This window comes from Larimichthys crocea, chromosome XXIII (assembly GCF_000972845.2).
Source record: "Larimichthys crocea isolate SSNF chromosome XXIII, L_crocea_2.0, whole genome shotgun sequence".
In the NCBI taxonomy this organism is placed as follows: Eukaryota; Metazoa; Chordata; class Actinopteri; family Sciaenidae; genus Larimichthys; species Larimichthys crocea.
Genome location: NC_040033.1, coordinates 2317896 through 2345869, shown reverse-complemented (window position 1 = coordinate 2345869; position 27974 = coordinate 2317896). Strand labels below are relative to the sequence as shown.

The window sequence follows — 27974 nt, the reverse complement described above, 5'->3', positions numbered from 1 at the left end:
TCTGATATCTAAAACATGCCGTGTTAGTATTTGCAGTAACACTCAGCTCTTGAAGGTTTTAGTAGCTTTACGTTTACGAAACTTTTTTAAAAAATGCAGTCGGATTACAGGTTGTTTGGCTCCCGTGTCCCACAGAAATTATTTTAAGATTTAAGATTTCTACTCCCATTTAAACCCGAGAGTGGAAATTTCTAGAAGGAGCACATGTGGACCTGATCTTTACTCATCTCCACTGGTCACATTTTTTAACTTTAGCCACTCAAATTTGGTGTGAACATGCTCAACAAGTTGAGGACGCCTACGGTCATTTCGGTTGTTTGATACGACACATGGTTTGAAAACGGCGGCCACTGGTTTGAAGGTGAACTTTCAGGGTTTCTCTTTTGAGCAGTGTCGAATTACAAAGACACAGCTGTGGTTAAATGCTCTGATTGGTGGACTGTGGAGTTGGCGGGAAATGTGGTTGCTGGGCGGAAAACATGTTAAAATTTACATTTTTCTTTTTATAATTAAACAAAACTTTTGAACCAACAACGTGAACAAGACATTTGATAACCAACCTTGAAATTAATAAACACAATTTAATTCAGCACAAAAAGAACCAGGGAGTCGGTTTCAGGAACGTTTTTGGTATGTTTTTTTAATAAATTAACGTTCATTCAAAATACAGTGCCAAAGGAATATGATGCAGCCAAACATGCTAGTAAGGTTTGTCATGAAGCACCTGTGCTCATGTTTTTAAGGTAGGAGGAAGACCCCGTCCCTCCCTGACCCCCCCCCCCTTTCCCCCACCCCCACCCCCACCCCGCCACACCTCCTCTCCGCTACTGCTGGCGGTTGCCGAGACGATTTCCATAGCAACAGCCCTGGGCCAGCCCTCTCTCTCTCGTTAACTCGCTCTCCTCTCACAACCAATCAGCAGCAAGATTCCTCAATATTCACTCGAAGATCTGATAGGAAAAAATGGATTATCTACCCACAGTCACACTACAGTAATGTCTGATATTAAATAAAAAAAAAAAAAGACACTAATACAAAATAGACCTGGTTATTTTCCCCACACTAAAACAGTTATGAAAAATATATATTTTTATTATATATATATTTCAGCAGCTTGGAAATAAAACAAAACAAAAATCATGAGCCCGAAACTTGATGTTTATACTGAGAGTGGAGTTTGTGTTTGCAGAGAAAATATCATGATCATGTGACGATGGATGGATGGATGGAGTGAGGTGTAAACTGCTAGCTGTGTGGAAGACTGGCAGGCAGGCAGGCAGGCGGTGGAGGCGCTGTAATAATCGTGGAGAGCGGAGGACCGAGCGGTGAGGTGGAGGAGAGGTGATGGGAGTGACCGGACCTGCAGTCACCCCCTCTCGCTTTTTTCTTTTTGTTTTTTAAACCCTCTCCACCTCTCACTTGTTTCCCCCGTCAGCCCTCCAACCCCCTCCACGAAAAAACTAAAAACTAAACCTCTGTTCCTCTCGTCTGCGGGGCCTTGTGAAGAAAGATGGAGGCTGTTTTCTTTTTCTTCTTTCTTTTTTTTAAAAAAGGAGGAACGCTCTGAAATCTGACTTTAGAGGATTAAATGTGTTTTGAAAAGGCGGCTCTGAGAAGGCAGAAGTTTGGATGGATTTCAGTGACGCACGGTAACTGCAACTAACGATTAATTTCACATCTGATTAACTGCTCAGAAATAAGAGATTGACGTCCAAAATTCATCTAATTCATCCTGACAGCTGAGAAGCTGGACAGAGAGTTTTCTGCTTCGAAATATGAGGTGAATAATAAATAGTCAACACTGTTGTCCATTTATTCATCTTTATGTTTAGATTCTTCGAGTTTGAGCTTTTCGAATGTGAAAATTTCAGACTTTCTGGACTGTTAAGCAAAGCGAGCTATTTAAAACCACCGACATGATAAATATGTTTGGGGGAACTGTTCGGCTCGGACTTTGGGAACTTGCGGAGAGCATTTTTGATTATTTTGTGGAGTACGACATGAACGTGTGCACGTTTCCAGCCATAATCGCTATTTCCAAGATCAGCAATGAACCTTCAAACTCCTGCCGGCATGATACAAATCTTTCGCTGTATTCGCGCATTTAGTAATTTACAGAGCCTCCTTTTCGACGCTCTAAACGACAGATTTTCAGCAGCGTCTTCCTTCCATAGAGTGCTGAGAGAAAAGGAGGAAGAGGAGGAGGAGGAGGAGGAGAGGGGAGGAGGAAGAGAGAGGGGAAGCCACGATCGGAGGGAGGGAAGGAGGGGAGATTTTGGTACAGTTGCCATTGTCATTCCAAGGTTTACCAGTTAAGTGCATCATCACCCTCATCATCATCATCACAAAAATCAGCTGACGTTTAGATTATCACATTGTAGAAACAGTATGACAGACTTGTAATAATATCTAACAGATGTCACAACTGACAAAATAAGAAAAAAAAAAATTTCAGATTACTAGTATTCTTGAGGGGCATGTTTTTTTTTTTTTTACTCTCCAAGCTTGTTTTTCTTATTTTCTTTTTTTTTTTTTTTTAGGGGGCTGCATCGTCCATCAGCCAAAGTCCAGAGATCCCTCCACGACACAGAGAACGTCAAACCCTTTCATATCTCAGATATCTGCCCTCCCTCCCCCCTTCATGTTCATCCCTCAACGTTACAGACTCCTGGTTCAGTCGGCGAGGTAGGGGAGCGGAGGTTAAGAGCTATACGTGAGGGAGAGTCACCAGCTCCCCGTCCACCTCGAACTCCTCGGCTCCGTCGGGGGAGAAGAGGTAGGTTGGGGGTTTCCAGGGGGACTCCTCCAGGCAGGAGGGGTACAGCTTCCCCACCGCGCAGCGGAAGTCCTTGCCCAGATCCCAGAGCACTCGTTCGGACACTGGCTGCCGCAAGTACCAGCGGTCCAGTTCCGTGTCATACTGGTAGATGGCGTACTTGGCGCGCTCGTTCATGTGAGTCTCGCGCATGAAAATGCACAGCGAGTTGAGCAGCACCACAGCTCGCACGCACGGGTCCGAGTAACGCTTGGCGGGGATGTTGGCGGCGAGGCGCCACTCGTTCTTGTTGACGTCGTAGATCTCGACGGTGACCGAGGAGCCGTCGATGGTGCTCGTGGGCAAGCGGATGCCGGAGTTGCTGACCACGTGGAGGCCGCCGATGTAGAAGATGAGGTCGCCGAAGGCGGCGGCGGAGGCGAAACATCGGCTGGTCTTGCGCATGGCCATCTCCACCCAGGTGTCAGCCCGGGGGAAGTAGCAGTACATCAGGTCGTGGGTCATGACGTAGATGCAGTCGTGTGCCACCACGGAGGTGCTCCAGTTCCAGGCGAAGGGCAGCGGGCTCATCATGCTCCACTCGTCCTTCTCGCAGTCGTAGCGCTCCACCGTGCGCTTGTTCAGCTCTCCGCCGACGTTATCGCCCCCGATTGCATAGATGTAGCCCTCGCAGTAGACCAGCGAGGGCTTGATTCGAGCACACAGCATGGGGGTTTTGGGTACCCACGCGTTCTGCTGGGCATCAAACCAAAAGAAACTATCGACCGAGTGGAAGACCGCCTGTAACTTCCCACTCTTGCCGTGGTTGGTGATAGTGTTTTTGAGCGGGATCTGCCCGCCGGCGATGAACACATCGTTGTCCGGTGTAACAAGGGTTCCCACTTTCTGCAGATCACCCGGTGGGTTGCTGAGCTTGTACACTTTCTCCGCCTGCGGGCTGTAACACACTACCGTATAAGGCAAAGACCCAGACATGACGTATCCCTCGTGTTGCGTTTCTGACATGGCCTCCATGAAGATCAGCATCTCCTCCTTCGTCATGCCTAACCGAGGTTTGAAGAACTTGGGCATGGACTTATAGAGGCCCTGCACCACCACCGACTTGTCGTTGGGCGGCAGGCCTTGAAACCAGGCGCGCTGCGTCACCTCGGACAGCGCGTCGATGCGGATCTGACTGAGCACGGACGACAGGTGCTGCGAGCGGGCCTCCATGTTGTACTCCAACCACAGCATGGCCGCCTCGCGCACCGTCTCCTCCTTCTCCACGTTGAGGTTGTCGCTGCTCAGGACGTCTATCAACAGCTCGTGGGAGAGCTGGAGGAAGGCCTCCTGCCGGTAGACCACAGGGAACTTGTGCTCCACCATGCGCTTAGCGCTCTGCTTCAGCTCGCTGCAGCTGAACAGGTCACCGATGCTCAGCATCCGGACGCAGTTCTCAGCGTTTATCTTCTTCACCAGGTAGTCTCTGCACTGCAACAAGACGTCATCCACCTGAACGGGACAGCGGACGAGAGGAAACGGTCAGAAATCTTTATGAGGCTCACTCAATCTCATTCACTGTCTATGTCACTCAACCACTGCTAGCTCTTTCTCTGGACACCAAACCAATTAAATTTTGCAGCATTAATTGCGAAGACAGACACAAGAAATAAACAAAACTGGTAGTTCACAACTGTAAATGACTCGTTGGCACCGACCTGTAGGAAGCAGGCGGTCTCGTAGAGCGGCTCCACGGTGCTGTCGCTGATGGCCAGGTTTCCCGTGTAGGCGTAGGTGATGATGATCTGCAGCGTGGCCGGGTCCACGTTCCGCAGGTGGACGTGAGTCTGTTTGCTCTCGCTGAGGCCGCTCATGAACATCGCCCTGCACGAACAAAACAACAACAACACGTGAACATTATCAAATGAGTAGGACCACAAAATATATATATCTTATCTGCAAATATCTGGACTTTCTGGTCGACTAACTTCATAATAAAAAGAAAACAGGTCGACCTTTTCATGTGCAGTACGTGATAAAACTATATTCAGGCCTGTTTGCTGTTTTTCTGTCCAAACTCTCTCTTTTTAAATAAACAGAGCCTCCTAATGACGGCTGGCCTCTCGCCAAAGCGGCTCCAAAAACAGACAAAGTTACTGACCAGAATCAGACGAACACATTTTCCAAGTAAACTAAACCTTTAAGAGCTGGGTGTTTCCGTACATACCAACATGGCACCACATGTTTTAGATACCAGAATACTGTCATACATCTGAGGTAACATTTCAAAAGCTACTCGATTAATAAATGTAAAGACTTGAAGATATTCAAGTTTTTATGTCAGAAAATTCATTTTGAAGGTGCTTTTTATCATCGTAAGTCATTTTCTTCGTAGAAAAACAATTACGATAATGATAAATTGATCTAAAATGATTTTATATTGATTTTCTGTTGATGGTTTCAGCTCTAAATCTACATTCAGAACATACTGGGACTGTAAAACTGCCACTGATGAGCTGTCGGCTCTTCAGAAACCAGAAAACAAAGTCGGTTTAACCTCTCTCACGTCGATGTCTCACATTTTATTGATCTGTACGAGCATTATCGGCTTCCACTGGTGCCTTGCAACATGAGGTGAGACTGTTTTTCCATCAGTTTGTGTTTAGATCTTTTGTCGGCGGCGGCGGCGCTGCACATGCCAACTACACTCTTTGTGTTTACGCCACGGAGGAGACACACAAACATCACTTCCTGTCTGCCAAATCATTTTTTCCAGGTCCGAGGGAACAACCATGTTAATTCAAAACGTGCCATTGTGGGATCTAGTGTTAAAGTTCTTCACCGGCGACAGGCGACCTCATAGAGCTCATTTATTCTGTGTCCACGCTTGACGATTTGCTGCTGTTATTTTCTTTGCACTTTTCTTGTAAATAATTAGAAAAATTAACAAATAAATAGAAAATTAACTTCGATCAAATTAATTTTTGAAGCAAAAAAACGTTAAACATTTACTTGTTCTGGTTTCAAATGATGAGTTTTGTCAAACCAAACGAGACGTTTGTGATCTTTTCATTATTTCCTGACGATTTACAAACAAAAACAATAAAGAAAACAACGAGCAGGTTGATCGATAGTGGCACTATTGATCGGTTTGTAGTCGTCTCGCTCTCTGACATGAGATTAGTGAATACATCGGTGTGTCTGCAGAGCAGTTCTGCCTTCTCGGTGGAGTTTTTGGGGTGTGTGTGTCGCTCTGAGTGGGGGCTAAACCTGCCAGGCTGTATTACGCAACCCTGCAGAATCCCCCTTTCTTCCTCTCTTCATCTCTCACCAAGACCAACGTGACCAGACTTTCCCGTCCAAACATGAGCTCTCTCTCCAGAGTCTCACCCCACCGCCACCCCCTTTTCCCCTGAAGCGAGGTGGAAAGGGGAGGGGAGGGCAACAGACGAGAATAAGAGAAGGAAAGAGCTTTTTTTTTTAAGAGGAAGTGCCGCAAAACCCCCTCCTCTCAACCCCCCGGGGGGGAAATGCTTTGCATGTTCGCACCAGATAACGAGTGCGTGGGAAACAGCGGGGAGAAGATCGCGGAGAGAGGTGGGTGTGAGCGAGGCATCAAGTTGTCAGGACCTTTTCTTGGAATGCATGCGTGAGTGTGCGGCGGAGGAGAGGAGAGGAGGGGAAGGGAAGGAGGGTTTGACGGGGTGTTCAAATGCAGCATGAGCTCCTGTCATGTACAGATGGACTATTCCCAGAGCTGCTGCCGCTGCTGCTGTCACATCCACCGCAGTGCACACACACTTCATTATGCAATGTTGTGCGTACAAATGAGGCCTCCCCGGGGCCTTGAGGGATACGTCTGCAGAACTACGGGTCAGAGGTTGCTTGTAGAAGATACATCAGAGATGGGACGACTGCGGTGGAGGGCAGGGAAACACCACGTATAGAGCGGGTAGCACGCGGTGCATTATTCATGGTAACTGTAGGAGGTCATAACAAGTGTACCTACACCTTGTCATAAGCAGACATCAAGACGGAGCAGAGTAATTGCCGTCTTTCAACACAAAAGCCCAACACGTGGTGCATTATTTATTGAAACTGTAGGAGACGAGCTATACAACAAAGCCGACGAAATCACCAACATGCGATGAGTTACTCCACACTGATGGCGGCGGGCCGGCCGACACACTCACCTGAAATAGGAGCTACACGTAGCCAGGACCATCTTGTGACACGGGAACTCCGTGTCCTCCACCAGCAGCACGACGTCAGTCAGTAATTTCTGTTCGTAAAAGAACTTGAGCTGCTCCAGCAGGGAGACAGCGTAGTCCGTGTTGACCGGCCTGCGCTCACTGAGATCCGACATGGTTGCATCCCATGAATCGCGCCCCAGTTTTGAAAAGTCACGCGGGCCGGCAGAACCGGACTCAAGCCAACCAGGAGAAAAAAAAAATTATATATATATAATCTTTGAAAAAGATTGAAGAGGATAAACAGGGAGAGAGATCTTCAACACCTCCACTGACCCGAGTGGAGGTGTTCAACTCCTATGTGGAAAAAATTCAGCTGTTTCCTCGACTGGAGATGAACGATGAGATGAGGAGGTCGATGTTCTCCGGTCCAGACGATAGAAGGAGGAGGAGGGAGGTCCTGGTTTGGTGTTTCCCCCACGTCTGAGGTGATGCGGTGAGGCACTGGGGGAGCAGAGGTAGAGGGAGAGCACGACAGGCGTCGCGACACTGCTACATCAGTGCTCGTCTGGAAAACAAGAAGATCTCAGATTACAACTTGAAACACTCGAAGGAGAAAACAGCTGCATGAACAACAACAATGACTAAGACGGCTTCTGAAATAAACTGAAACTGACTAAAGCTTCTTCGTTCATACTTTGGTTTACTTTTCAGTGAGGTCGTCATGATTTTAAAAAGGTACAAATCAATGCAGGGTTGGTCCTACGGTGCTGTTGGGTGACGTGACGTCGGGATGCATTTGTCCAAAAGCTGGATGCAGCTAAACTTTGGCGTACTAAACGGACAACAAAAACGTGCATGCACATCCCGTCTGAATGCACCTTTAGTCCCGCAGCAACTACAAGTGTACGGGCTTCGGTTGTCTTAACGGTAACATGCTTTTGGACCTAGATCTTATGTTTACATTTAGTCATTTAGCTGATATCCAAAGCGACTTACAGGGAGCAATTTGGGGTTCAGTATCTTGACATGCAGACTGGAGAAGCCGGGGTTCGAATCAGTGATCATCTAATTAGTGGACGACCCGCTTTACCTCTTGAGCCACAGTCGCCCTGCTCCATCTCGCTGTCTCTAAAACAGATTCATACTTCAACAAAGCGTCTGACTTGACACCTTTAATTTAAATTAAGTGAACAAGATATTTCTGATTATTTCTAATGCAGAGAAGCTCAAACTGACTATACGGAGACCTGCCGGTGGCCACGTGGGTGGTGATGATCCCGACGGTGGCGACCACCACCGCCACCACCACCAACTACAGGTGTACGGGCTTTGGTTGTCTTAACATTAACATGCTTTTGGACCTAGATCTTACGTTTACATTTAGTCATTTAGCTGATACCTCTTGAGCCACAGTCACCCCACATCTCGCTGTCTCCAAGACAGATTCATACTTTAACGCCACGCGTCTCACTTGACACCTTTAATTTAAATTAAGTAATCCTTAACCAGATATTTCTGATTATTTCTAATGCAGAGAAGCTCAAACTGACTTTACGGAGACCTGCCGGTGGCCACGTGGGTGGTGATGATCCCAGTGGTGGCGACCACCACCACCAACTACAGGTGAACGAGCTTCAGGTGTCTTAACGTTAACATGCTTTTGGACCTAGATCTTACGTTTACATTTAGTCATTTAGCTGACTTACAGGGAGCCACAGTTGCCCCCCTCCATCTCACTGTCTCTAAAACAGATTCATACTTTAACAAAGCGTCTCACTTGACACCTTTAATTTAAATTAAACGAGAAAACACTAAATATTTCTGATGTGGAGAAGCTCAAACTGACTTTACAGAGACCTGCCGGTGGCCACGTGGGTGATGGGTGGTGATGATCCCGGCGGTGGCGACCACCACCACCACCACCAACTACAGGTGTACGGGCTTCAGGTGTCTTAACGCTAGATCTTACGTTTACATTTAGTCATTTAGCTGACTTACAGGGACACTTTGTCGCTGCCTCCAAAACAGATTCATACTTTAACAAAGCGTCTCACTTGACACCTTTAATTTAAATTAAACTGATTATTTCTGACGCAGAGAACTGACTTTATGGAGACCTGCCGGTGGCCACGTGGGTGATGGATGGTGATGATCCCGGCGGTGGCGACCACCACCAACACCAACTACAGGTGTACGGGCTTCAGGTGTCTTAACGCTAGATCTTACGTTTACATTTAGTCATTTAGCTGACTTACAGGGACACTTTGTCGCTGCCTCCAAAACAGATTCATACTTTAACAAAGCGTCTCACTTGACACCTTAAATCTGAAATTAAACTGATTATTTCTGACGCAGAGAACTGACTTTATGGAGACCTGCTGCCGGTGGCCACGTGTTTAAAAATCTACGACTGTGTTTGAATCAAGCAAGACACAAAAATCAGACAATATTTGAGACTTGAGCTCACATCCTAAATTACTTTTTTTTTGTTTTGTTTTGGCAGGTTACCATGACACAGAGCCATTAAGCCACGTTTACCACCAATGCCTTCAGCTTCAACACCAACAACAGAGACTCAGAGACCACAGCTGATAATAAACGAGCAGATGTTTCATCAAGCTTCACACCTGAACATCTCGCACGACAGCACCAGGATTCAGGCGGCTTTACCGGGAAGGGTGACGGGGTTCTGGGTGGTGATGATCCCCACCAACACCACCACCCTGACCCGGTCTCAGTGTCCCCCTTTCCGCCCGGAGACACAGCTGTCAACACGGGGCAACATCTTCCGTTAACTTAGCATCGTAGCTTAGCCTAGCCTAGCCTCGGCTAGTTAGCACACGGGAGCTAAAATCACATTTATCTTTATTTATTTATAAATACACGAAGACACACACGAGGACACGCGATAAATCAGATCTCTAACACTCGTTTACAGCTGATTTTATTAATATATATGTTTATTATTCTCACTTTTAAAAGATCAACGGCTACGCAGCGAGCTAACTAACGGCTAACTAACGGCTAACTAACGGCTAACTAACTGCTCCTGCGGCTAAAATGTTTATGTTTTTTTTAGATATATACGTGGCTGTAGTTTGTTTTATTTAAACCAGGTGATGGTTGGCGGTGTCAGTGTCCAAAATAAACCCGGTCAGCTGAGCTGAAACACGGTTAAAAGCAGCCGTAAGACAGACAGCGGCCTGGTAGGAGTTTAGCTCACCGGACTGTTTTTACTCCTCTTTACCCGCGGTGCCCGCTTCTACCATGGGTTCAGACTGTGCAGGTGTTTCATAAAGGGGTGAAGGATGAGGTACAAGCCTCCTCCGAGCAGCAGAAACCCGGGTTAGAGAGCGGGTCATGCCGCTAGCACCCTCACCGAGATGAGGCTAAAATGAAGCTACCTGAACGGTGAGTGTAGGCGGACTCCGCACGGTGAACCGTCTCCCTGGCTCTTCTTCGCCCAAACACAAAGTGTACCAAGTGATAAAGCAGCTCCTCCTCAAGTCCGGGTTTAGCCGTCAAAGTGTGGCGGTGGTGTAGGAGAAGAAGGAGAAGAAGGAGCAGGAGGAGCAGGAGGAGCAGGAGCAGCGGACAGAAGCATCATCAGCGCCTCAAAGAACCAGAGGCCAACTGAGGATACTGCGCATGCGCCCCCCAAACTCAACGGTGGTTAAAGGGAGAAACAGCGACACCTGGAGGACAGACGGAGACACTGCAGGCAGAGAGCGGTAAGACACGCTGCTGTTTTAAAGGTTCAATGTGACTTTTAGTGATATATGTTAGTAAATACAGGAATGTTTAATATTTTTATCACCTTAGAATTACCTTTTTATATCTACATATAAAGCAGGGTCCTCTTACGCTTTTTAAATATTTTTTTTTTTTTAAATTTTTTTATGATTTTTATATTTTATATATAATATATTGTATTTTTATATGTATTTATATTATTATATATTTTTAATATGTTTATTTTCAATTTTTAAATATTTTAAAAATATATTTTAATTATATTTTTCATATGTTTATATTTATTATAGATATATGTTATTATATATATTGTATATTTAATATATTTTTTACATTTTCTTATTTTTTAATTTTTAAAAATATTTTTTCTTAAATGTTATTCTACACCAAGCAATCTTTATATATGTTATATCTTTTATATGTTATTATTTTTTATATTTCTTATTTTTTATATTTTTAAATATTAAAATAAATATATTTTATATTTATATATATATTTATATTTTATATTTTATATTTGTATATTTGTTATATATTTTTTATATTTTCTTATTTTTTATATTTTTATATTTAATTTTTAAGATTTTAAAAAATGCTTTAAAATTATTTTATATTTATATATATATATTTATATTTTTTTTATGTATTTATTTTATTTGTATATAATATATGTTATATATTTTTATATTTCTTTTTTTCTTTTTTTTTTAATATTTTTTTACTTAAATGTTTATTCTACACAAAGAAATCTGACCCCTAGATGGCACCAAATCTGACACACTGCAGCTTTAAGCTGTATATTTACATACACCGTATATACATATTCTTGCTGTCTTGCTGCTTATTTGGTGCCTCAGAGCATTATTATGAAGAGGCTTTAACATTTGTAAACTATGCAGAGTGAGTTTGATCCTCTATTTTATTTTATTTACTTTCCAGGGTTTTCATTCAAACCAAATGCTGATTTGTCCTGTTGCAATTGAAGGCAGAGCAGCAGCTGTTTCCTATATGACTAATGAGCCGAGATGTTTGTCCTTTTGTTAGTAGGACGTCATGTGGACCCGAGAGTGAAGCGTCTCTACTTTGTGTTTGTCTTTTGAAGAATAGACTGTTTAAAACTTAAATTTAATTGTTATAGAAAGCTTGGGGATGTTTATTTGGTCATTTTCATCCCTCTGCTGTGTTTTATTTCTGAAAGTTTGAGCGACGACAAGACAGAAAATGGACGGTAATGACTTTTCTTATCCCTAATCTGAGCTGTGTGAACTCGTCGTTTTGAGTAAAGATTTGTACATTTGCCTGGAAATAATGTTGAACTTGCTGCTTCCTGCAGATGGAAGCAAACAAACACACACATTTGGGAGCGGACAACAAAGAACTCAACATCCCAGACCTTTTTTCTACGTCCAGCCACCGTCTCAACCTTATTACCAACCTTTGTTCCAGCACTGGCAGCTGAACCACCCGTACAGTCATTATGGTTTGCCTGGAGGTATCAGCATGTTTAAATCTTGTTTTTTTTGGGTTATAAACCAGCATTGATTGCCTAAAATCTTATCTTTTTATATTCCAGGTTTTAACTTTGGTCGTCCTTGCATGCACCCGTACCAGTACATGCAGTACCCTGGGTTTGTTTTCCCACATGCCCCGTTATATCCGATGGATCACAGGCGAATGTTTGAACCTCGCTTCCACAGTCCCACCTGGATTGACGTTCCTCGCCAGCAGTATCACCCACAGCCTCCCAGCCGTCGAGAAATGGCCTGCTCGGAGGCTCAAACCGACCCCAGCGACGCCATCACCAAGCTCATCGAATGCCTGGATAAGATTCGAGGCGGCGAGCTGCAGGGCGCAGAGAGGGAGCTGGACTCTGGCGTCGCCTCGCAGTCCTCTGGGATGTTCTCTCCAGGTGAAGAGAAGAAAGGTGAAGAGCTAGGTCATGTCCTGCCTTCGGTGTCTGACGGCAGCCATGTGGAGTCTCCAGCTGTGATCTTCAGTGACTCCACGACGGCGGTGTACGACGGTGACTCCAGCCAAAGGAGCTTGGATGGCCTGAGCCCTCAGGGATGCTGGTCAGGCGGATTGGAAGAGGAGTTGCCCCTCGATAGCTCCTCTATTCATGAGGAGTGTTCGGAGCTCGTTCAGCCTGCAACAGATGAATGCTTCCTCCCTCTGGAGAAAGCAGAAGTCACGGATATCCAGTCAGATATCTCCGTGACTAATCCCAGATGTGCTGAAGAGCTCCTGAAGCAAAGACTGGATCCAATCCCGGCTTCGACACCATCACTGCTGGCGCACAAAGATGCCAAAGGTGGCGACAAAGCCTCAAAAACAGAACATCAGAAAGCTGATCGAAACTACCAGATCCTCAAGCTGCCCTTTGAGAGCGTTTTAACGCCTGGAGATGCCGGAGCCGGCCACCTCTCCTCCCCTGCTGCCCCATACTACTACAACTACCTGTCCATGCACACCACCCACGAGCGGATGAGCGTCCTCAGTCCATCTCTAGACGAGCTTTCCTCCAGAGACGAAATGTTCTCCACGGATCTGGACGATGCGGATCTCTTCCCCAAACATGTGTACGCGGGCAGGAGGCTTGCAGAGGTTGCAAGCGGGTCACCAAAAGCCGCCGAAGAAGTGAAGGACGTTTGGCTGCCAGGTTCGAAGAGGTTTATGTGCGCCTGTTGCGGGAAAAGCCTCCCAAAAGGGGCGAGCAGGAGCAAAGTCCACAGCTCCAAGATGTATAGGGATGAAGCCGGAGACTCTGAGGACGACAGCAGATATGGAAGAGGGTGCGAGCAGCCTGTCAGAGTGGTTGTGAGGAAGCATTCGGCACCCAGGAGGCCTCATTCTGTCCCGCTGAGACATTCTGCAAAACCTTGGTATAAAAGAGGCCAATACAAAGATCCCTCCGATCCAGTGAACCAAGAGGAAGGTCATGATCTGTGTAAGCAGGAGCCAGAAGATGGTGACGTTGGAGAGTTGACGAGCAGTGAGCTGCAGTGCAGAACATGTCAGGGTAAGTCTCTGCTACGCTGTGTTTTTTTGTCTAACTGTATCGTGTTTGATACGCGTCCTGAACTCTCTCATAGACAGACTCTGCAAGGAAGACGTGACCGTGTCGGACCAAGGCAGGTGGGGAGACGCCGTTGTGATTCCCAGGAGGAGACCACCAACTTCTCTGCAAAGACAAGGTTAAATTTAGCCACTCGAATGTCTCGTAGAAGACTTCGATCTCAGTCAACAAAGTTTCAAACAGCTCGTGCAGCATAATTAGACTTTTTGCAGCCAAGTTGGAGCAGCAGATTCATTAATTTACCCCCTTTTTTTTAATGTTTGAAATGCTGAGCCACACAGTCTAATGTTGGGAGCTTAATTCCCATTACAAAGCACAGCCAGCTTCAAAGATTATCGTGGCAAAGGTGCCAAATGAGGGCTGTGCTATATTTACAGACTGACTCAATTCTAGACGTTAAAGATGATTCATGAGCGTTTTTTTTTAAATCTGTCAACTGTTTGTCTTGAGTAGAAAATAGTCAATTTCTGGAGTCGGCTTAATTCAAATCTCTTGATGGAGCCTGAAACTCATTACACCTACGTCCAATGTTGCAAACAAACCAGAATCAAGTTAAATTTATTTGGAAATCTGAGATTTAATTAGTAAAAAAACCCTTTTAAAACAGATATGCTTCTCTTAATTTGTGCTCTATTCTGTACCAGAGATGAGTACTCAGAGGAAATTGATGTACCACAGGCCAAGAGATGAGGACAACGATGACGACGAGCCGCCACCATTACACTGGGAGAGAGGTTAATATTTGAGTTTTCTGTTAACGCTGCTCAGACGTTTCTCTGAATGTCATCAATGACGGTTAAATCTAAGGGCAACTAGACTCTGTTGTAGATGTTTCACCTCATCCCAGAACAAGTCAGTCAGAACTGAAGAGAGCCTCTTGGATGAGGAGGTGAAACGTCTTCACGGATCGACAAACAAGTCCCCCCGGATTTAACCTTCCTGAAGAAAGATGACCTGGATGACTTCTCTGAATGTGATTTTTATTTCTTTTTGGTCTTTGTCAGGCTCTACGATGAGAGGAGAACCAAGATGTTGAAAGTGTGTTAAACTGTAGGTGAAACAAACTCTTCAGTATGTCCAAACATCTGTCTTAAATCTGTTTTAATGAAATGTTTTCTTTCTTCCTCCTCAGGCCCCCCGCCCCCTAAAAAAAGGTGTAACTGTTCCAGGATAGTTAATATTTAGAGCACCAGGTGAAATGCACTGCACGGTGTCTTTTTGTTGGATAAAAGTTAAAAAAAAGAAAAAAAGTATAAAGTTTCTGCAGTGTTGCTGCCGTGCACTATTCATGATTTAATGAATTTCACAAACGGGCTGAAAGATTGTTACAGATGGTGTGCAACTGTTTGGGGCCAGTCTACTAATAAAATATTGTCATTATTTAAACTTTGTGTTGAATCCTTTGACATCGTACTGTTTGGTTCGCGTGTTCAGGGATTGTTTCATATCAAGAAATCTGAGAAGAAAGTCTTCCGTGGTGGGAGTAGCAGTTTGTTGCTGCAGGATCTGTTTAAGCTCACCACAGCCTGCAGGACGTGAGAGGAGTTGCTCATGATGGATGTCAGCTTTGCAAACATCCTCCTCTCCCCCACTTCCTTTATGGAGTCTCGATGGCAGTCCAGGACAGAGCTGGACCACTTCACCAGTTTATTGAGTCTTTTTCTGTCATAATGATGCAGACACCATCGCAACAGAGTCCTGCATGCGCCAAAAGACCTGTTTCCTCATTAAGTGGAGATGACTTTGACCTTTCTGGTACAGGACATCCATGTTGTCCAGTCCAGTTTACTGTTGAGGTGAACGTCCAGGTATCTGTATGCTCCCACCATCTCCATATCCAATCTTTTGATGTTCACCTTCCTCCAGAAGTCGACCACCATCTCCTTCGTTCTGCTGGCGCTGATGTGAAGGATGGTTGAGATTGCACCTCCCTGTACTCCTGCTCATTTCCTCCTGATACACATCCAACGGTTGCTGTATCATCATCTTCGTCATCTTATGTTTACGCAACATGTAGGGTCTGCAGAGGGAAGTCCATTCTTCTGGTGTGATGGCCTCCTGCCAGAGGCGATGGGGATTTTCAGCCTGGGCTGTGTTTCATGTACTTTTCTCAGATGTCAGCACATGGCAGATTAGTCATTTGAATGGAAATCAGTCGTTTACTTGATTAAAGTCATTTATCGAGCTATAATGCCAAAGATTTGTTGATTCCTGCTGCTCAAATTTGTTTTTTTTGTTCTGTTTTCTATCATTGCAAACTGAATATAGTTTAATTATGTACTGCTGATTGGACAAAACATTTGAAGAGATCACCGTAGGCTTTATTTTCTGGCGTATAGTAGACCAAACCATTGATCATTTAAATGAGAAAATTGCATCAGCTTGCAACGGACAATGAAAATAAGTTGCAGCCTTTTTATCTACTGCTTTGGGTGTCAATGGATGCTTTAAACATGTATCTGTACTCTTGTTGTTGTGCTCTACACTCTTGTGTAGTTGAGTTGACACAAACTGTAACTTCTTCTTGATAATTCCTTATTGATAATACGGCCTATAAAAACTGCTCATAGTTAGGTCTTCAGGGGTCAAACCTAGATCTCAGCACAGCCTGCATGAATATGTGCTTTGCATTTTCAAGATGCCATATTTTAAGCTGCACAAAGATGATAAAAATGAACCAACGTGCCACTTTGAGACAAATATCTCTATAGCCGATGATTCAGACAAGCTGCAGGTCTGTTGTCCTTAATTAAACCTCCTCTACCTTCAAGGCACCAAGCTTTGTCTGCCTTTGCTCAGGTGAGTTGATGCATCTCAGTGGGAAACTGAATCTCTAATTGGACAAGTGTCACCTGGAAGCAAAATGTAGCCAATCAGTGGAGGATTTGACAAGTTAGGTTGGACAGGTCATGAGTCCACGCCTTTGATTTCCAATTTAAAACATATCTTGAAAGAGATTCAGTGTTTTGAACAAATTTCCCCACAAAGAACGAAGCTAGTTTGACTTGTTTCTCGTCTCTTTGTCAGATATGGATGCAGCCACATCTACCATGCAACATTCTTACGGTCTGGGCCTTCGAGGTCCAAATCCACCACATGGAGCTCAGCAGCCGACTACCGGGCCTTCAGGAGCTCCACGTCCTGAGGAGCAGCAGCCCCAGCACCACAAACCTTTCTTCTACATACAGCCCTCGCAGCCCTATATGCCCATGCAGAGTCTGCAGTGGCCTGTACCAGTGCCCATGCCTGTGTCCTACAACCCGTACTACGGTTACCCTGGTCTAGGTGAGTCCACTAAACCTCGAATCTCCTTGTGTCTCAGTTTGGGGTGCGATTCTTCTTGAAAATACTACTTCGATAGCAACAATCGCTGCTCTCTCTAAGGCTGTTTATGTTGTATACAGCAGAGTTTCTGAGGAGGGGAGTTAAACACATTTGAATCTTTAGGTTTTGTTTGGTAATTTGATCATGTAAGATGTACAGCCTCCAGCAGCAAGTGCTAAAACAAATACCAATGTTTATTTTACATATATAATCTGCAGATACTTGTGCTGTCAAGTGAACAGGTAATGTTAGCATATGCTAAAATACACCACTTATTGAACCATTGTGCCCAAGAAGGCCAGCTTTGTCTCCATAGGAAAACAACTTGAGTATTTTGTTATCCACCTTGTGTATTCGAGGCTGCTGTAGCATCATTAAAGTCTTTTATCTTACAACCTCACAGAACTGATGGTGTCTGACTACTCTTGTTTTTAAACTGTCATCTTTGTGTCCTACTTTGCTGCACCAGTGACCCAATTTTTGCATGTAGTGCTTTGACTAGTTTTCTGCCCATACTTACATACGTCTGAAATCCAACTCAACCTAATTGGTACTGCCAAATCTTGGCTCAGAAACCCAGAGCTGCAGTGTGTATTTTTTGCTTTTATTTTATCCATTATTGACCATCGGTTCACTAGGCTAGTGCAAGGTGTTCTTATCCTTGTCTAGCAGGACATTGCACATCTGTTTTGAAACATGACACTGATAAATGACCAAACCATTGGCAGCTTAAACTTAAATACTTTGTTTACTGAAGTACTTTGATTTAAATAAAAGTATGAATTACTTTCTTCTTCTTTTAAAGGTTACGGCATGCCAGTGATTCCCAACTATCAATCAAATCCGTACATGGAGCCCCCTAGCTTTGTTGTACCCCATACCCACCTCCATTTGATGGACTACAGGCGCATGCTTAACCCTCAGTATTACCAGACCATGGCCTATCACTCCCGCAGGTTCCGCTACCAGCAAAATGGCCAGCCCAGAGAAATGACCAGCTCTGAAGTTCAAACTGAGCCGCTGTCTGTAACCCAGAGGACTAGCACCCCAGGGTCCAGCGATGGTGAGGCCTCCCATGGCCTCCAAGTCCGTAGTAACAGCCCAAGTGTCCCCAACACTAGTCAGTCCCTCTCACCAGCTGGGGCTGTGCATAAGGGGGATCATTCTCTGGAGCTAAAGGACACAGTGTCCTCTTCTACCACAGTGGCGCCACCAAATGGCAGCTTTGTGATCCAGACAGAGGAGGTGAGGATTGAATGCTGCACCACTCCGGTGGGACTGCAACTCCTGCACTCTCACGAGACTGCAGAAGTAGCCCACAGTTTTTCACAAGATGTAGTCCAGTGTAGCTCCATCCTTCAGGGTCAAGTGCTACAGGACGAAGGACTGTGCCCTCCTGCAGACCAGTCAGAGCAGGCACTCCAAACTTGTCCTGATATCCTGTCAGTTGGGACACCCAGTAGCGGTGAAAAGATCCCTGCTCTGGAGGAGCCCAGGAGCCAGATGGACCCCATGACCGCCACCTCAAACTGTGGTTCACAAGTAGCAGTTCATGGCGATGTTCAGGAGATGAGCAGTGAGAAGGATCTGAGTATTACATCCAAGAGTTTTCACTTCAAAGTTGTTCACCTGCCTTTTGATCCCAAGTACCTGGATGAGCTGAGGAAGATGGAATCCACGGTCTGGTCAATGGAGGACACTTTGATCCCTTCCCCTGAATCGCTGATCCAAAGTGGGCATACAGAGTCTCGTGATGAAACGCTGGCTGTTGCAGATGAGCTGACGGTCAACGAGGAGGCTCCTATAGAAGAGGTCATCTCTATGATTGAGATGCCTCCTCTGACGGAGGATGAACTGGAGGTCTCTGCCGTGAAGGGTCCTGTGGATGAGCTGTTGTTTGAAGCTGATAATTGCCCCAGGATGGATGTTCCTGTTGCAGAGGAAACTTCTATGAACACAGCAAAGGTGACTCATGCACCTTATTTGCTGTTGTTGGATAATTCCCCTCTCAATGCAGGTAGAAACCAACATAGACGAGAAACAAATGTCCAGGATCACCAGGACACTTCATTCGAATCATTGCCTGCCTACCTTCCCTCAACGAGCTGGCTCGCTGACTTTGATAACGTCTACTATTGTAGCAAGCTGCCACAAACTCCCAAGAAGCAGAACAGACCTCTGAGCAGCCATAGTTTAGATGTGCCTTCCAGAAGAAGAAAACTAGAGCTGGAGTACAAAGAACATCCAACTATTCGCAAGCCGAAAGAGAGGTACAAACCCAAAGGCAAGGTAGATCGACAAAGCCTCTCCGACCACGAATGCCTCCTTAACAGGAAACTAAACGAGAATGCATTCACGCCTTATGCATCCAAGAGAGAGCGACTTTGCAACAGATGTTTGGCAAAGTGCAGGATCTGCATGTCTGCCGGTTCGGCACTCGAGGGTCAGGCCTTGAAAAGAAAAGCTGTTCCTTTCCAACAGAAGAACGATGCGCTCTTACCGACATGTGAGGCCTGCAGATCTCACTCCAACAAACGGCTGACGAGAAAAGCTTCTAGTCCTGACGTCCGTGGCCGTCACGGACAGGACACCGAGGGGGAATCTTCTGAGAACAGCTCATGTCGCACTGGGCCGAAATGGAGGTCAGCTGATGATCCGAGGAAGTTTAATGATCCCAAGCGGCCGCTGGCCTCCAAACAAAACTTGGAGAAATGTCCTGCGGCGTCGTACCCGAAGCTTCGAGAAAAGAACTACTTGTCCAATGAGTCACAGCATCAGTCTATCCCATGGGAGAGGCTTCGCCATTGTCCCCACGGCAACGCCATCCGAGAAATGGACGAGAACTGCGCCATGCCGAATTCCCTCCAGGACAAATGGAGGAACATGGATCAGGTTTACCCGAGACACAGGTGGCAAACAGGCAAGCAAGTGGCTCTCACTTTGACGTCGTCATATAAGATGGATAATAACTCCTGCCTTTCTTTGTAACTGCTTAACTTTTTATCATCCCACAGACAAGTCATGGAAAGCAGCGACGCCTGGTGACGGCTCCAAGAGCGAAACTAGATCACAACACTTGAATAAACACAAGAAATCACAACCACAATCACAAGGTTTGCTTCTGATATTTCACTTTTATATTCATTTCACTAAATACAGGCACTAAATGACTTGAAACTACTAAATCCAGCTGATTGTTGATATAGTTTACTGGTGACAACAATGTATATATCTTTAATATCTTCTTCCAGCTGCTCAGTCATGCATTAATTACGTTTTATGAACAGATCCAGTGATATTTGAAATGTGCAGAAATTAAATATTTGTCTCATTTTGTTTTTTTCTCTGCAGGAACTCGTAGAAATGACACAAGATGCTGATTTGCACAAGAGCACAATGTGAAAACACTTTCTTTTAAACCAAGAAAAATTATGTACACTTAATTTAAATTATTTCCACTTAAATCAAATTGTAATAAGTCACTATGTTCACTATTTATAAACCTTTAAAATAAACACAGATTTATAATAATTCTTGTGATTTTCTTGCTTCGTGTCTGTAATCTTTGCTGCACCAACAATCTTTGGAGAGTTTAAAGATGTAGTAACTGTATTTTTTCCACTAGATAGAGCTATTTCTACATAAACTACACCATCCACCTGGCTTCAGCTTTCTTTTCCCACAGTGATAAAAGTCATGAATAATTCATAAGTTATAGAAAAACATGGACATTTTGGAAGATAGTAAAACCTCCTGCGGTCTGACAACTAATTTTCCGGTCTCTTCATCTTCCTTTTTGGCCAGTTACAACACCCCAATTTCATCTCTAAAGAAAACATCTGACAGTTTTCATCTCCGGTGTGCACATAATTAATTAAAACACGCCACTGTGCGATCACACATTTGCATAAGACCTTTTTAAACTGTCAGGCTTATCTTGAATGACTTTCTGCGAATGTTAAGGTGTTTATCGTCGTGTTCAGGTGAGTCACCGGTGGTCTGACGGTAGTTTCTGGAGGATCAAACCTGTGACCTTTTGATAACAGAGTGGCTTGTAGCTTATAATCTGTCCCGCAGCTTCTCTTAATAAGGCAGAGAAGATTTACTGTTGGCAGACAGTAACATAAATAGAGAGACGAGCCTTGCAGCACAAAATGGGAGAAGATTAAATTACGTCTGATTGCTGAGAGTTTCATGAGCTGTTTCAAGTGTAAATGTCTTATTTTCAAGCATGCAAGTCTGAAATATCTCAACAAAGAGGCTGATATTTGTCGTTTTGAGTGAAATGTTCCCACGACTCTTTTAAATCCGGTCCACACTTTCCACAGAGTTTAATTATTGTGGTCCTCTGACTTCTAGTGTGTCAAATGTTTAATTAAAGGTGGATGTTGTATCCGTGATGTCACCCACAGGTGTTTGAAGTGAAACTCGGCGTGATGGCTCTGGTCTTGGCAGTCCTGATGTGAAGTGTTGGTGCAGCTGAGGAGGGCTCGATGACACCTGGATTCTCAAACAAGCCACCTGTGTTGGCAAATAGCGGCCAAATTCCAACGAGCACCTGATGAAGTTTGAAGTCACATGGAGACGTCGTGAAGCCGCACAGAGCTGCTGGCATGGGTATCGACTCTTCCCGATGTTTATGATCGTGTCAGCTAAAGCGTTTGTTTTGTGAATTTCTTTCCACGCTATATTGAATTAACAGTCAAAGAGGACATTACTAGAGTCGTTGTATTTCTTGTCAAGCACCGAAGGCGACCGTGAACCCCATTATTGACTGATAATACATAACGTCGCTCCCTAAGGGGGGAAAAAATACACAAATGTATTGAATCAATAACGAATCGCGTTATTGCAGACCATTAGAGTTTATGCAGTGTTCAGCAGGGCTTTGAGTCCACGTAATGAAAGCAGTCTTTACTGACATTGTTCCAAATGAAACATGTAATGACACGTGCAGCAATAATAGCTTTCCTGGCTGGAGGGGGAGGTAAATACCAGGACGCAGAGCGCGTGTTTCCATCAGTCGTTTCATGTGAGAGGATTGTGGAAGTTGAAGCACGCCTGTGTGCAAACAACTACTCTGTTTGCCTCAGCTTTGCTTTTATTCTCCTCGTCGTCCATGAGGAGATCCGTCTTCAAAGGCGGGGAAGAAAGGCCTTCGCTTTGGAGCTTTTGCAATCCGAAACAACAACCCCTCCTAAGTGATTTCTGGATAACAGAGGTTCTTTGAAGCTAACAATGTGCGGTGAGGGAGGCCAGATGGGATGAGGCGAAAAGTTGCGGCGCTGGAGCGCAACACATGATTTCCCCTCAGATTCGTCAGTTTCATGAGGGGAGATGGACAGACAGCACGGTGTGGACGGTCTCGGAGCTCATATCCAGTTGATTCCTTCTTTCACGCTGCCGTTCCATCTTCATGACGCCTGCATTATGGGTAAATGTGAAAAGCTTCAGCGTGATTGGCTCCCGAGGGGATTTACAGTACGAGTCGGTTGGTGGCAGGATGTCGGATATGCTGCATGTATCACATAAAACTGGAGGAGGAGGAGGAGGCACGTATATTTCATACAGAACGGCATAAACAGTTGAGGTCTCTGTGGGTAAAACATCCCGCAGTGATGATTTCCCTTCACGGGGGGGGGTGTGAGCTGATGTACTCCAGTAAATGAACAGCGAAATGTCCTCTTAAGGATAGAAAGATGAAGACGTAAGGACGTTTTACAGCTCGGGCATCCTGAAGCTCTTGAAACATGCCGAGTTTACGAGTGTCAAACACACAAATATGGATGTTTTCATCATTTCAGTGACCTCTTTTAAAGAGCTGGTTCACCAATAACACACAAAAAAACTCCTTATCTAGCCACGCAAGTTCTATTTTCAGCGCATATTTATATAACTTTGGTTAGAAAGGTGCTATGTTGTGTTTATTTACTGAATTAAAGGTCGAATGTTCAGTCGACTCATTTATCATCGACTGCAAAACAGTGACCCCAAAAAAAAAAGTACTAATGAAGTGAAACCAGTGGCACAGTCCTTTAAAAGTGACACTGTGTAACTTAAAACCTGAACCATGAACTACAGACTACACACTGACTTGTAATCAGGTGAATGATGTAACTTTGCAAAAGTACGTAATGCTTTACGGCTCCGCCTCAACTCTCTGTGATTTATGGAGTTTCCTGATGGAAAATGCTGCCAACTGTAGCTGCTGTTAGTTTGTTAGCTCAGAGCACCGAGGGGAGCGTTGGTGTTTGTACCACAGGCATTTTGGACCACCGGGAAGAAGAAGAAGAGGTTTACAGGGAATGCTACATTCAGGAGATGAGCCAGTGTTGTGCCAGAACAGGATCTAGGTAAGTGGACAATGTAACCGGGCTCTATGGACATAACGACAGAGGAGAAGAGACCAAAGAGGACGTTGACAGAAGAATAAAAGGCTGAAAGACAGACGCCGAGCTGGGCTTGTTGCTGTAGTTGTGACCTTGTATTTATGTATTTGCACCGTCTATACACACACACACACACACACACACACGTGAATCTTTGTGTCTACAGATGTATAAAGAGCTAAAACAAATTTTGGAGCACATCCCTCAACACTTCCTCTTAGTGTGTTTGAGCAGCTTGTGTTAATGTCAGTCTGTGTGGGTGAGCGTCTTTACTCGAGATGCCTTTAAGAGCCGTGGGAGGTTAAGAGCATCCATTCTGCCTCCTTAACTGTTCGGAGTGATCCTGTCAAGCTGTCAAGTCGGATTTTTCCTGGAAAACAGCGGAGCGCGTGCCACGCGGTTCAAGCGTTTTTTGGAAATGCTCATCGCCAACAGACGTCTCAGAGATGACTAAGTGGTATCACAACACAACGAGAGTTTCCTCTTGGTGCACTCTGCTCCTTTTTTATTTTCCACAGAGATATAGAAATAACCCTGAACAAAAGTTACACCGGTAAAGTATTGAGTCAATACCTGTGCAATCTTTCTGCAGGTGTTATGTCCTTTGAGAGTCAGCATGAAGTGTTTGAATAGTGTGTTGTTATAGTTTATTTTGAAGCCATGACTTGTTAAGGAATAAGTAGTGACAAACCTACAAGGATAAACATGTAACTTTGTAGCTCTGTGAAGCATTTTGGCCTCTTTTAGCTGAATATTTCATTAAAATGGCAACAATGTGTAACTTTTCTACCATAAACTGATTTAAATCCTGTTGATGCTACACTGACTTGTAATCAGGTGAATGGTCATTCGTTCCTTTGTCATTTTTCTTTGAAATATGTAAAAAAAATGCTACAAATGTGCTAAATTGTTTCCCGTTTGGCTGTTTTTACAACCAGCAGTGTGCACGGGGTGTTTTATTTTGAAATTTTCTATTTCAGATGTCAGATTGAGCTGCTCTGTGCAGATTATGCTCAGCTGCTCGCACCGGGGGAGTGTTAGTGTTCGTAGCACAGGTGTTTTGGATCACCGGGAAGAAAAAGAAGAGGTAACGGGGAGCAGAGCTGGTGTTGTGCCAGAACCTGAGCCTGATGACGGAGGAGAAGAGACCGAAGAGAACATACTGTGTACACTTTATACTTTCTGGTGTAGTGCGCTTATTTCGGCGTGGTAGTGTTGTCTCAATTCAAATACGGCTGTTCTGCAGGTACAGGAAATGACGATCTCAACATTTTACCGCCTGTTTTCTTTATTGAATTGCAACCGGACGGAGCATTAGCACCAACATTTGAGTGCAAAATATAAATATAATGAGCTACAAGGCCAAAAATGATGACCAGTGCTCAAAATCAAGTGTAAATGTGGAAGTACATGAACTGTAGCCACCTTTAAACCACCATCCTTTAGTGGAAGGGTTTATACTTAAAATATCTGCGTTACATAGAGAACTTAAAGTTCCACCAAAGGTTGGTGGTAGATCTGGAGCTAGAGTGTTGTAGCCTGTATGTTAAAGTGTACTGAGGACATTTGTGAAGATCTACATTATCAGCTCGTCGTTTCTCCTTCAGCACGAAGACAAACACTCGACCTGTGTCGTGACAGTACCGTCTGCTCTCCGCGGCTCCTGAAGGACATGATGGATGCTTCTTTGAGGGATCCCTTCTGTCATCCAGACGCCCAATTAGAGGGACGGCTTCGGCTCGCCACCCTGGACCGAAAGGTAGGAGGGCAGCATCAGTCACTCAGCGGACCACGTCGACTCTTTGGGCTGTAACAAAAGACATTGCTAACAGATCTATCTGCACTGTCAGACACACAAAAAACTGGCACATTTACTGAGAAAATCAGTGTGTTATTAAGTGAGTCTGCACAAAGTTCCTTCAGGAGTATAAATACAGTCAAAGTGGTCATTCTTCAGCAGATGGGTGGTCCTGTGTAGCTCAGTGGCACTAACATCGTCGGGGTTGGGGGTTTGATTTCCACCCGGGGGGCCCCCTGCACTCAGGTGCATGCACTCAATTAAGCAATAACACAACGAAGGTCACGCTGTGCTGTGCTGTTATTGGCAGCAGCGAGCTGCAGCTGGAGGAAATGTAGATCAGCCAGCCGTCATGGTGAAACACGACCTTGACTGTGATACGCTGACTACATTCACACGGAGATCTGTCTGTGATATCTGTGAGGACTCTTACCAAGAGTTGTTTAATTTCACCAGATGTGTGTCCCAATGTGGACACACGTGATCCAAAAGCTCGAGTCTGTGGCGTTGGATGTCCTGCCTATAATCTAAAACTCTGCGAAGACATGGATCATCTGCATGACACCTTTTTTATCTTATTATCGTCTTTTTTAGTCAGCTTTTATCCTTTTATCCTCAACACGGAGCCTTTTTGATGTCAGTTTTACCCCCCCTTCTTATATATATTCATACCTCTTTAACTTGTTTGAACCACTGCTCTCTAAAGCACTTGTTTTTAAAGGTGCTGTATAAATAAGGATGTTATTATTATTATTATCTGTTAACGTGGTGTGGGCAGAGTTTATCGGGGGGGATGTTTTGGCCTCTGTTTTTGGATACTGTCATCTTTATGAAGCTGTAAGCTCTGTGGCTTTGAAGTGAAGTACCAAAAACTGCAGTTCCTCTAACGTCCACTTGAGGCTGGCTCCAGAAGTGAGTCAGTCTCCATAAGTCCCCATGTCCAAATGTCCAACTTCACAGCAGAAATAAACATGTTTACAGCCTGGTACAAAAAACAGTTTTGGTCTTATAGCTACTGTACTGAGGGTGAATTTTTATACAACTTTATAGGACGCTCTGATTGACAGGTAGGTGTTGGTTGTTTGAGGATTTAGCCCACCTACGCTCCATGTCTTTGCTGATTTTTGGATTAGTTGGGAGCCAGTTGTGGCTCTTTCCGCTGATTTTTGGATTAGTTGGGAGCCAGTTGTGGCTCTTTCCATCTATAAACTAAATAAAACGTAGTTTCAGTTGTTTTTATACAACAAAGAAAGAAACGTGCATACAACAGTCCCAATTTGACATGAGAGGAAAATGAGGAACAAAAAAACCACATCCTGTTTCAGTCAATTATTATTTTACATTACATTAACAACAAGTGTTCATTGAGAAGGTCAAATTCAAAAGCAGGTGATGCACGGCTGCTCACAAGCTCCAAACGTAAATGTCAAGGGTGCCTATTTTTTTATTCCTTTGCCTCGTTTGGATGATTCAGACTATCATGCAGCGCATAGCTTTGGGGAGCAGCGTCCTCTCAGCTCCATACACATCAGAGAGCATCAGAACAACAACAACACTGAGAAAATCATGTCTGCTCGTCCTCTGTGACACCGAGTGTGGCCTTGCAGGATATTGGGTCAGTGTACTGTGAAAATGAAGATGCCGTAAGGTCTCCAGGCTTCATGTACTGTAATGGCCGAGCCAATAGGTAAGCAGAAGCCTTAAAGTTCAGCGTGTCCACTTGTTAGCTGCACCGAGAGCGGAGCTGTAAAACAGGTCCATCACCGAGCCGAGCCAGAGAGCGAGCCTCGCTGCAGGCTCAGCGTTTCTCCATCGCCGGCCGAAGCGAGGGTAGATAGATCAGCTTGTGCTCTGCAGTCTTAATACCCGGAGCTTTTTACACTTTAATGTCTTTCACTTGACAAATGACCTGTGTTTATAAAGTGCACCTTGCAGGCCTCGGGACTTATAGAGCAGCCAGCGGCGGTGAACCCAGAGAGAGTAGTCCGGCTTTCGCAGGAAGTGAAAGAAACCGATCGGAGTAAAGGAGGATTTAATGGAGCAGGGTTATATCAGAGGGTGGTGCTGGTGGTGTGATGACGATGCAGGGCAGGGGAAGAAAAAATGGCACCAGTACACAGAAAGATGTGATACATTTATTGTTAAACTGAAGATTCATATTATTTTATTGTCTGACTCTAAGTATTACAGGGAAATATTCACTTATACGCTGATGATACTGTTATTTACTTTCCTAAAGCCGCTGATCACCTTGTCTCCACTGAAACTTGTTCTCAATGCCGATAAAAACCAAGCTCATGTTACTTTCTTTCACAGAATATCCCTTCAGTGGTCACTCTTTCAGAAAAAGGTTAAATTCCTATAAATGTCTGGAGATTCTGATCGATGATTCCCTGATTTCTGAGCTACACGTACAGTGCTTGGTGAACGCACCGAGGCTCAAATTAAGTTTCTACTTTGATTGATTGACACAGCTTACCGTGCTTCCCTCAGATTCATCATGAACTGTCAAGCCTCGACTCACCACTGTGAGCTTTAGCCTCGGGTAGGATGGTCTAGTTTAGCAACCAGCGGGCAGGTAGTCCCTCCAGTGGATTCTGGGTCTGTCTGGAACGCCTCCAACTTTTGACCTTTCAGTCACTACCCAATGTCAAAATCAAATCTCTTCACCACAACTTCTGCAAGA

General features: G+C 44.7%; 3 protein-coding genes across 4 annotated transcripts; 2 read left to right on the top strand and 1 right to left on the bottom strand.

Moving 5' to 3' along the window:
• Positions 1-613: 613 nt before the first annotated feature.
• On the bottom strand, positions 614-10666 carry kbtbd2 (kelch repeat and BTB (POZ) domain containing 2). Its single transcript, XM_019257353.2, has 4 exons — positions 10353-10666; positions 6949-7513; positions 4474-4639; positions 614-4267 (listed from the first exon to the last, which is right to left on the bottom strand). Exons 2-4 carry the CDS (start codon positions 7119-7121, stop codon positions 2708-2710), a joined length of 1899 nt encoding a protein of 632 aa, XP_019112898.1. The 5' UTR covers positions 7122-7513; positions 10353-10666; the 3' UTR covers positions 614-2707.
• A 1030-nt stretch (positions 10667-11696) lies between these two features.
• Positions 11697-15019, top strand: LOC104937798 (uncharacterized). The gene is made up of 7 exons (XM_010754108.3): positions 11697-11929; positions 12035-12193; positions 12275-13720; positions 13794-13895; positions 14422-14511; positions 14782-14827; positions 14910-15019. The coding sequence occupies exons 1-6, from the start codon at positions 11923-11925 to the stop codon at positions 14811-14813; spliced, it is 1836 nt and encodes a 611-aa protein (XP_010752410.3). The 5' UTR covers positions 11697-11922; the 3' UTR covers positions 14814-14827; positions 14910-15019.
• A 1563-nt stretch (positions 15020-16582) lies between these two features.
• On the top strand, positions 16583-20632 carry LOC104937803 (uncharacterized). Of its 2 annotated transcripts, XM_019257350.2 has the most exons (5): positions 16583-16683; positions 16805-17062; positions 17907-20021; positions 20116-20214; positions 20453-20632. In XM_019257350.2, exons 2-5 carry the CDS (start codon positions 16807-16809, stop codon positions 20479-20481), a joined length of 2499 nt encoding a protein of 832 aa, XP_019112895.2. In that variant the 5' UTR covers positions 16583-16683; positions 16805-16806; the 3' UTR covers positions 20482-20632. The 2 variants fall into 2 exon arrangements, with proteins under 2 accessions (XP_019112895.2, XP_010752416.3); XM_010754114.3 differs by lacking the exon at positions 16583-16683 and having other exon boundaries at positions 16690-17062.
• Positions 20633-27974: the final 7342 nt, after the last annotated feature.

Bases quoted from the DNA above. Each gene is read 5' to 3' on its own strand.
- kbtbd2 (XM_019257353.2), bottom strand. From the start codon at position 7,121: ATGTCGGATCTCAGTGAGCGCAGGCCGGTCAACACGGACTACGCTGTC. The intron at 4,640-6,948 runs GTGAGTGTGTCG...TTGTTCGTGCAG, and splicing joins ACGTGTAGCTCCTATTTCAG to GGCGATGTTCATGAGCGGCC. The intron at 4,268-4,473 runs GTCGGTGCCAAC...TGTCCCGTTCAG, and splicing joins AGACCGCCTGCTTCCTACAG to GTGGATGACGTCTTGTTGCA.
- LOC104937798 (XM_010754108.3), top strand. The intron at 13,721-13,793 runs GTAAGTCTCTGC...ACTCTCTCATAG, and splicing joins GCAGTGCAGAACATGTCAGG to ACAGACTCTGCAAGGAAGAC. The intron at 13,896-14,421 runs GTTAAATTTAGC...ATTCTGTACCAG, and splicing joins AACTTCTCTGCAAAGACAAG to AGATGAGTACTCAGAGGAAA.
- LOC104937803 (XM_019257350.2), top strand. From the start codon at position 16,807: ATGGATGCAGCCACATCTACCATGCAACATTCTTACGGTCTGGGCCTT. The intron at 17,063-17,906 runs GTGAGTCCACTA...CTTCTTTTAAAG, and splicing joins CTACGGTTACCCTGGTCTAG to GTTACGGCATGCCAGTGATT. The intron at 20,215-20,452 runs GTTTGCTTCTGA...TTTTCTCTGCAG, and splicing joins ATCACAACCACAATCACAAG to GAACTCGTAGAAATGACACA.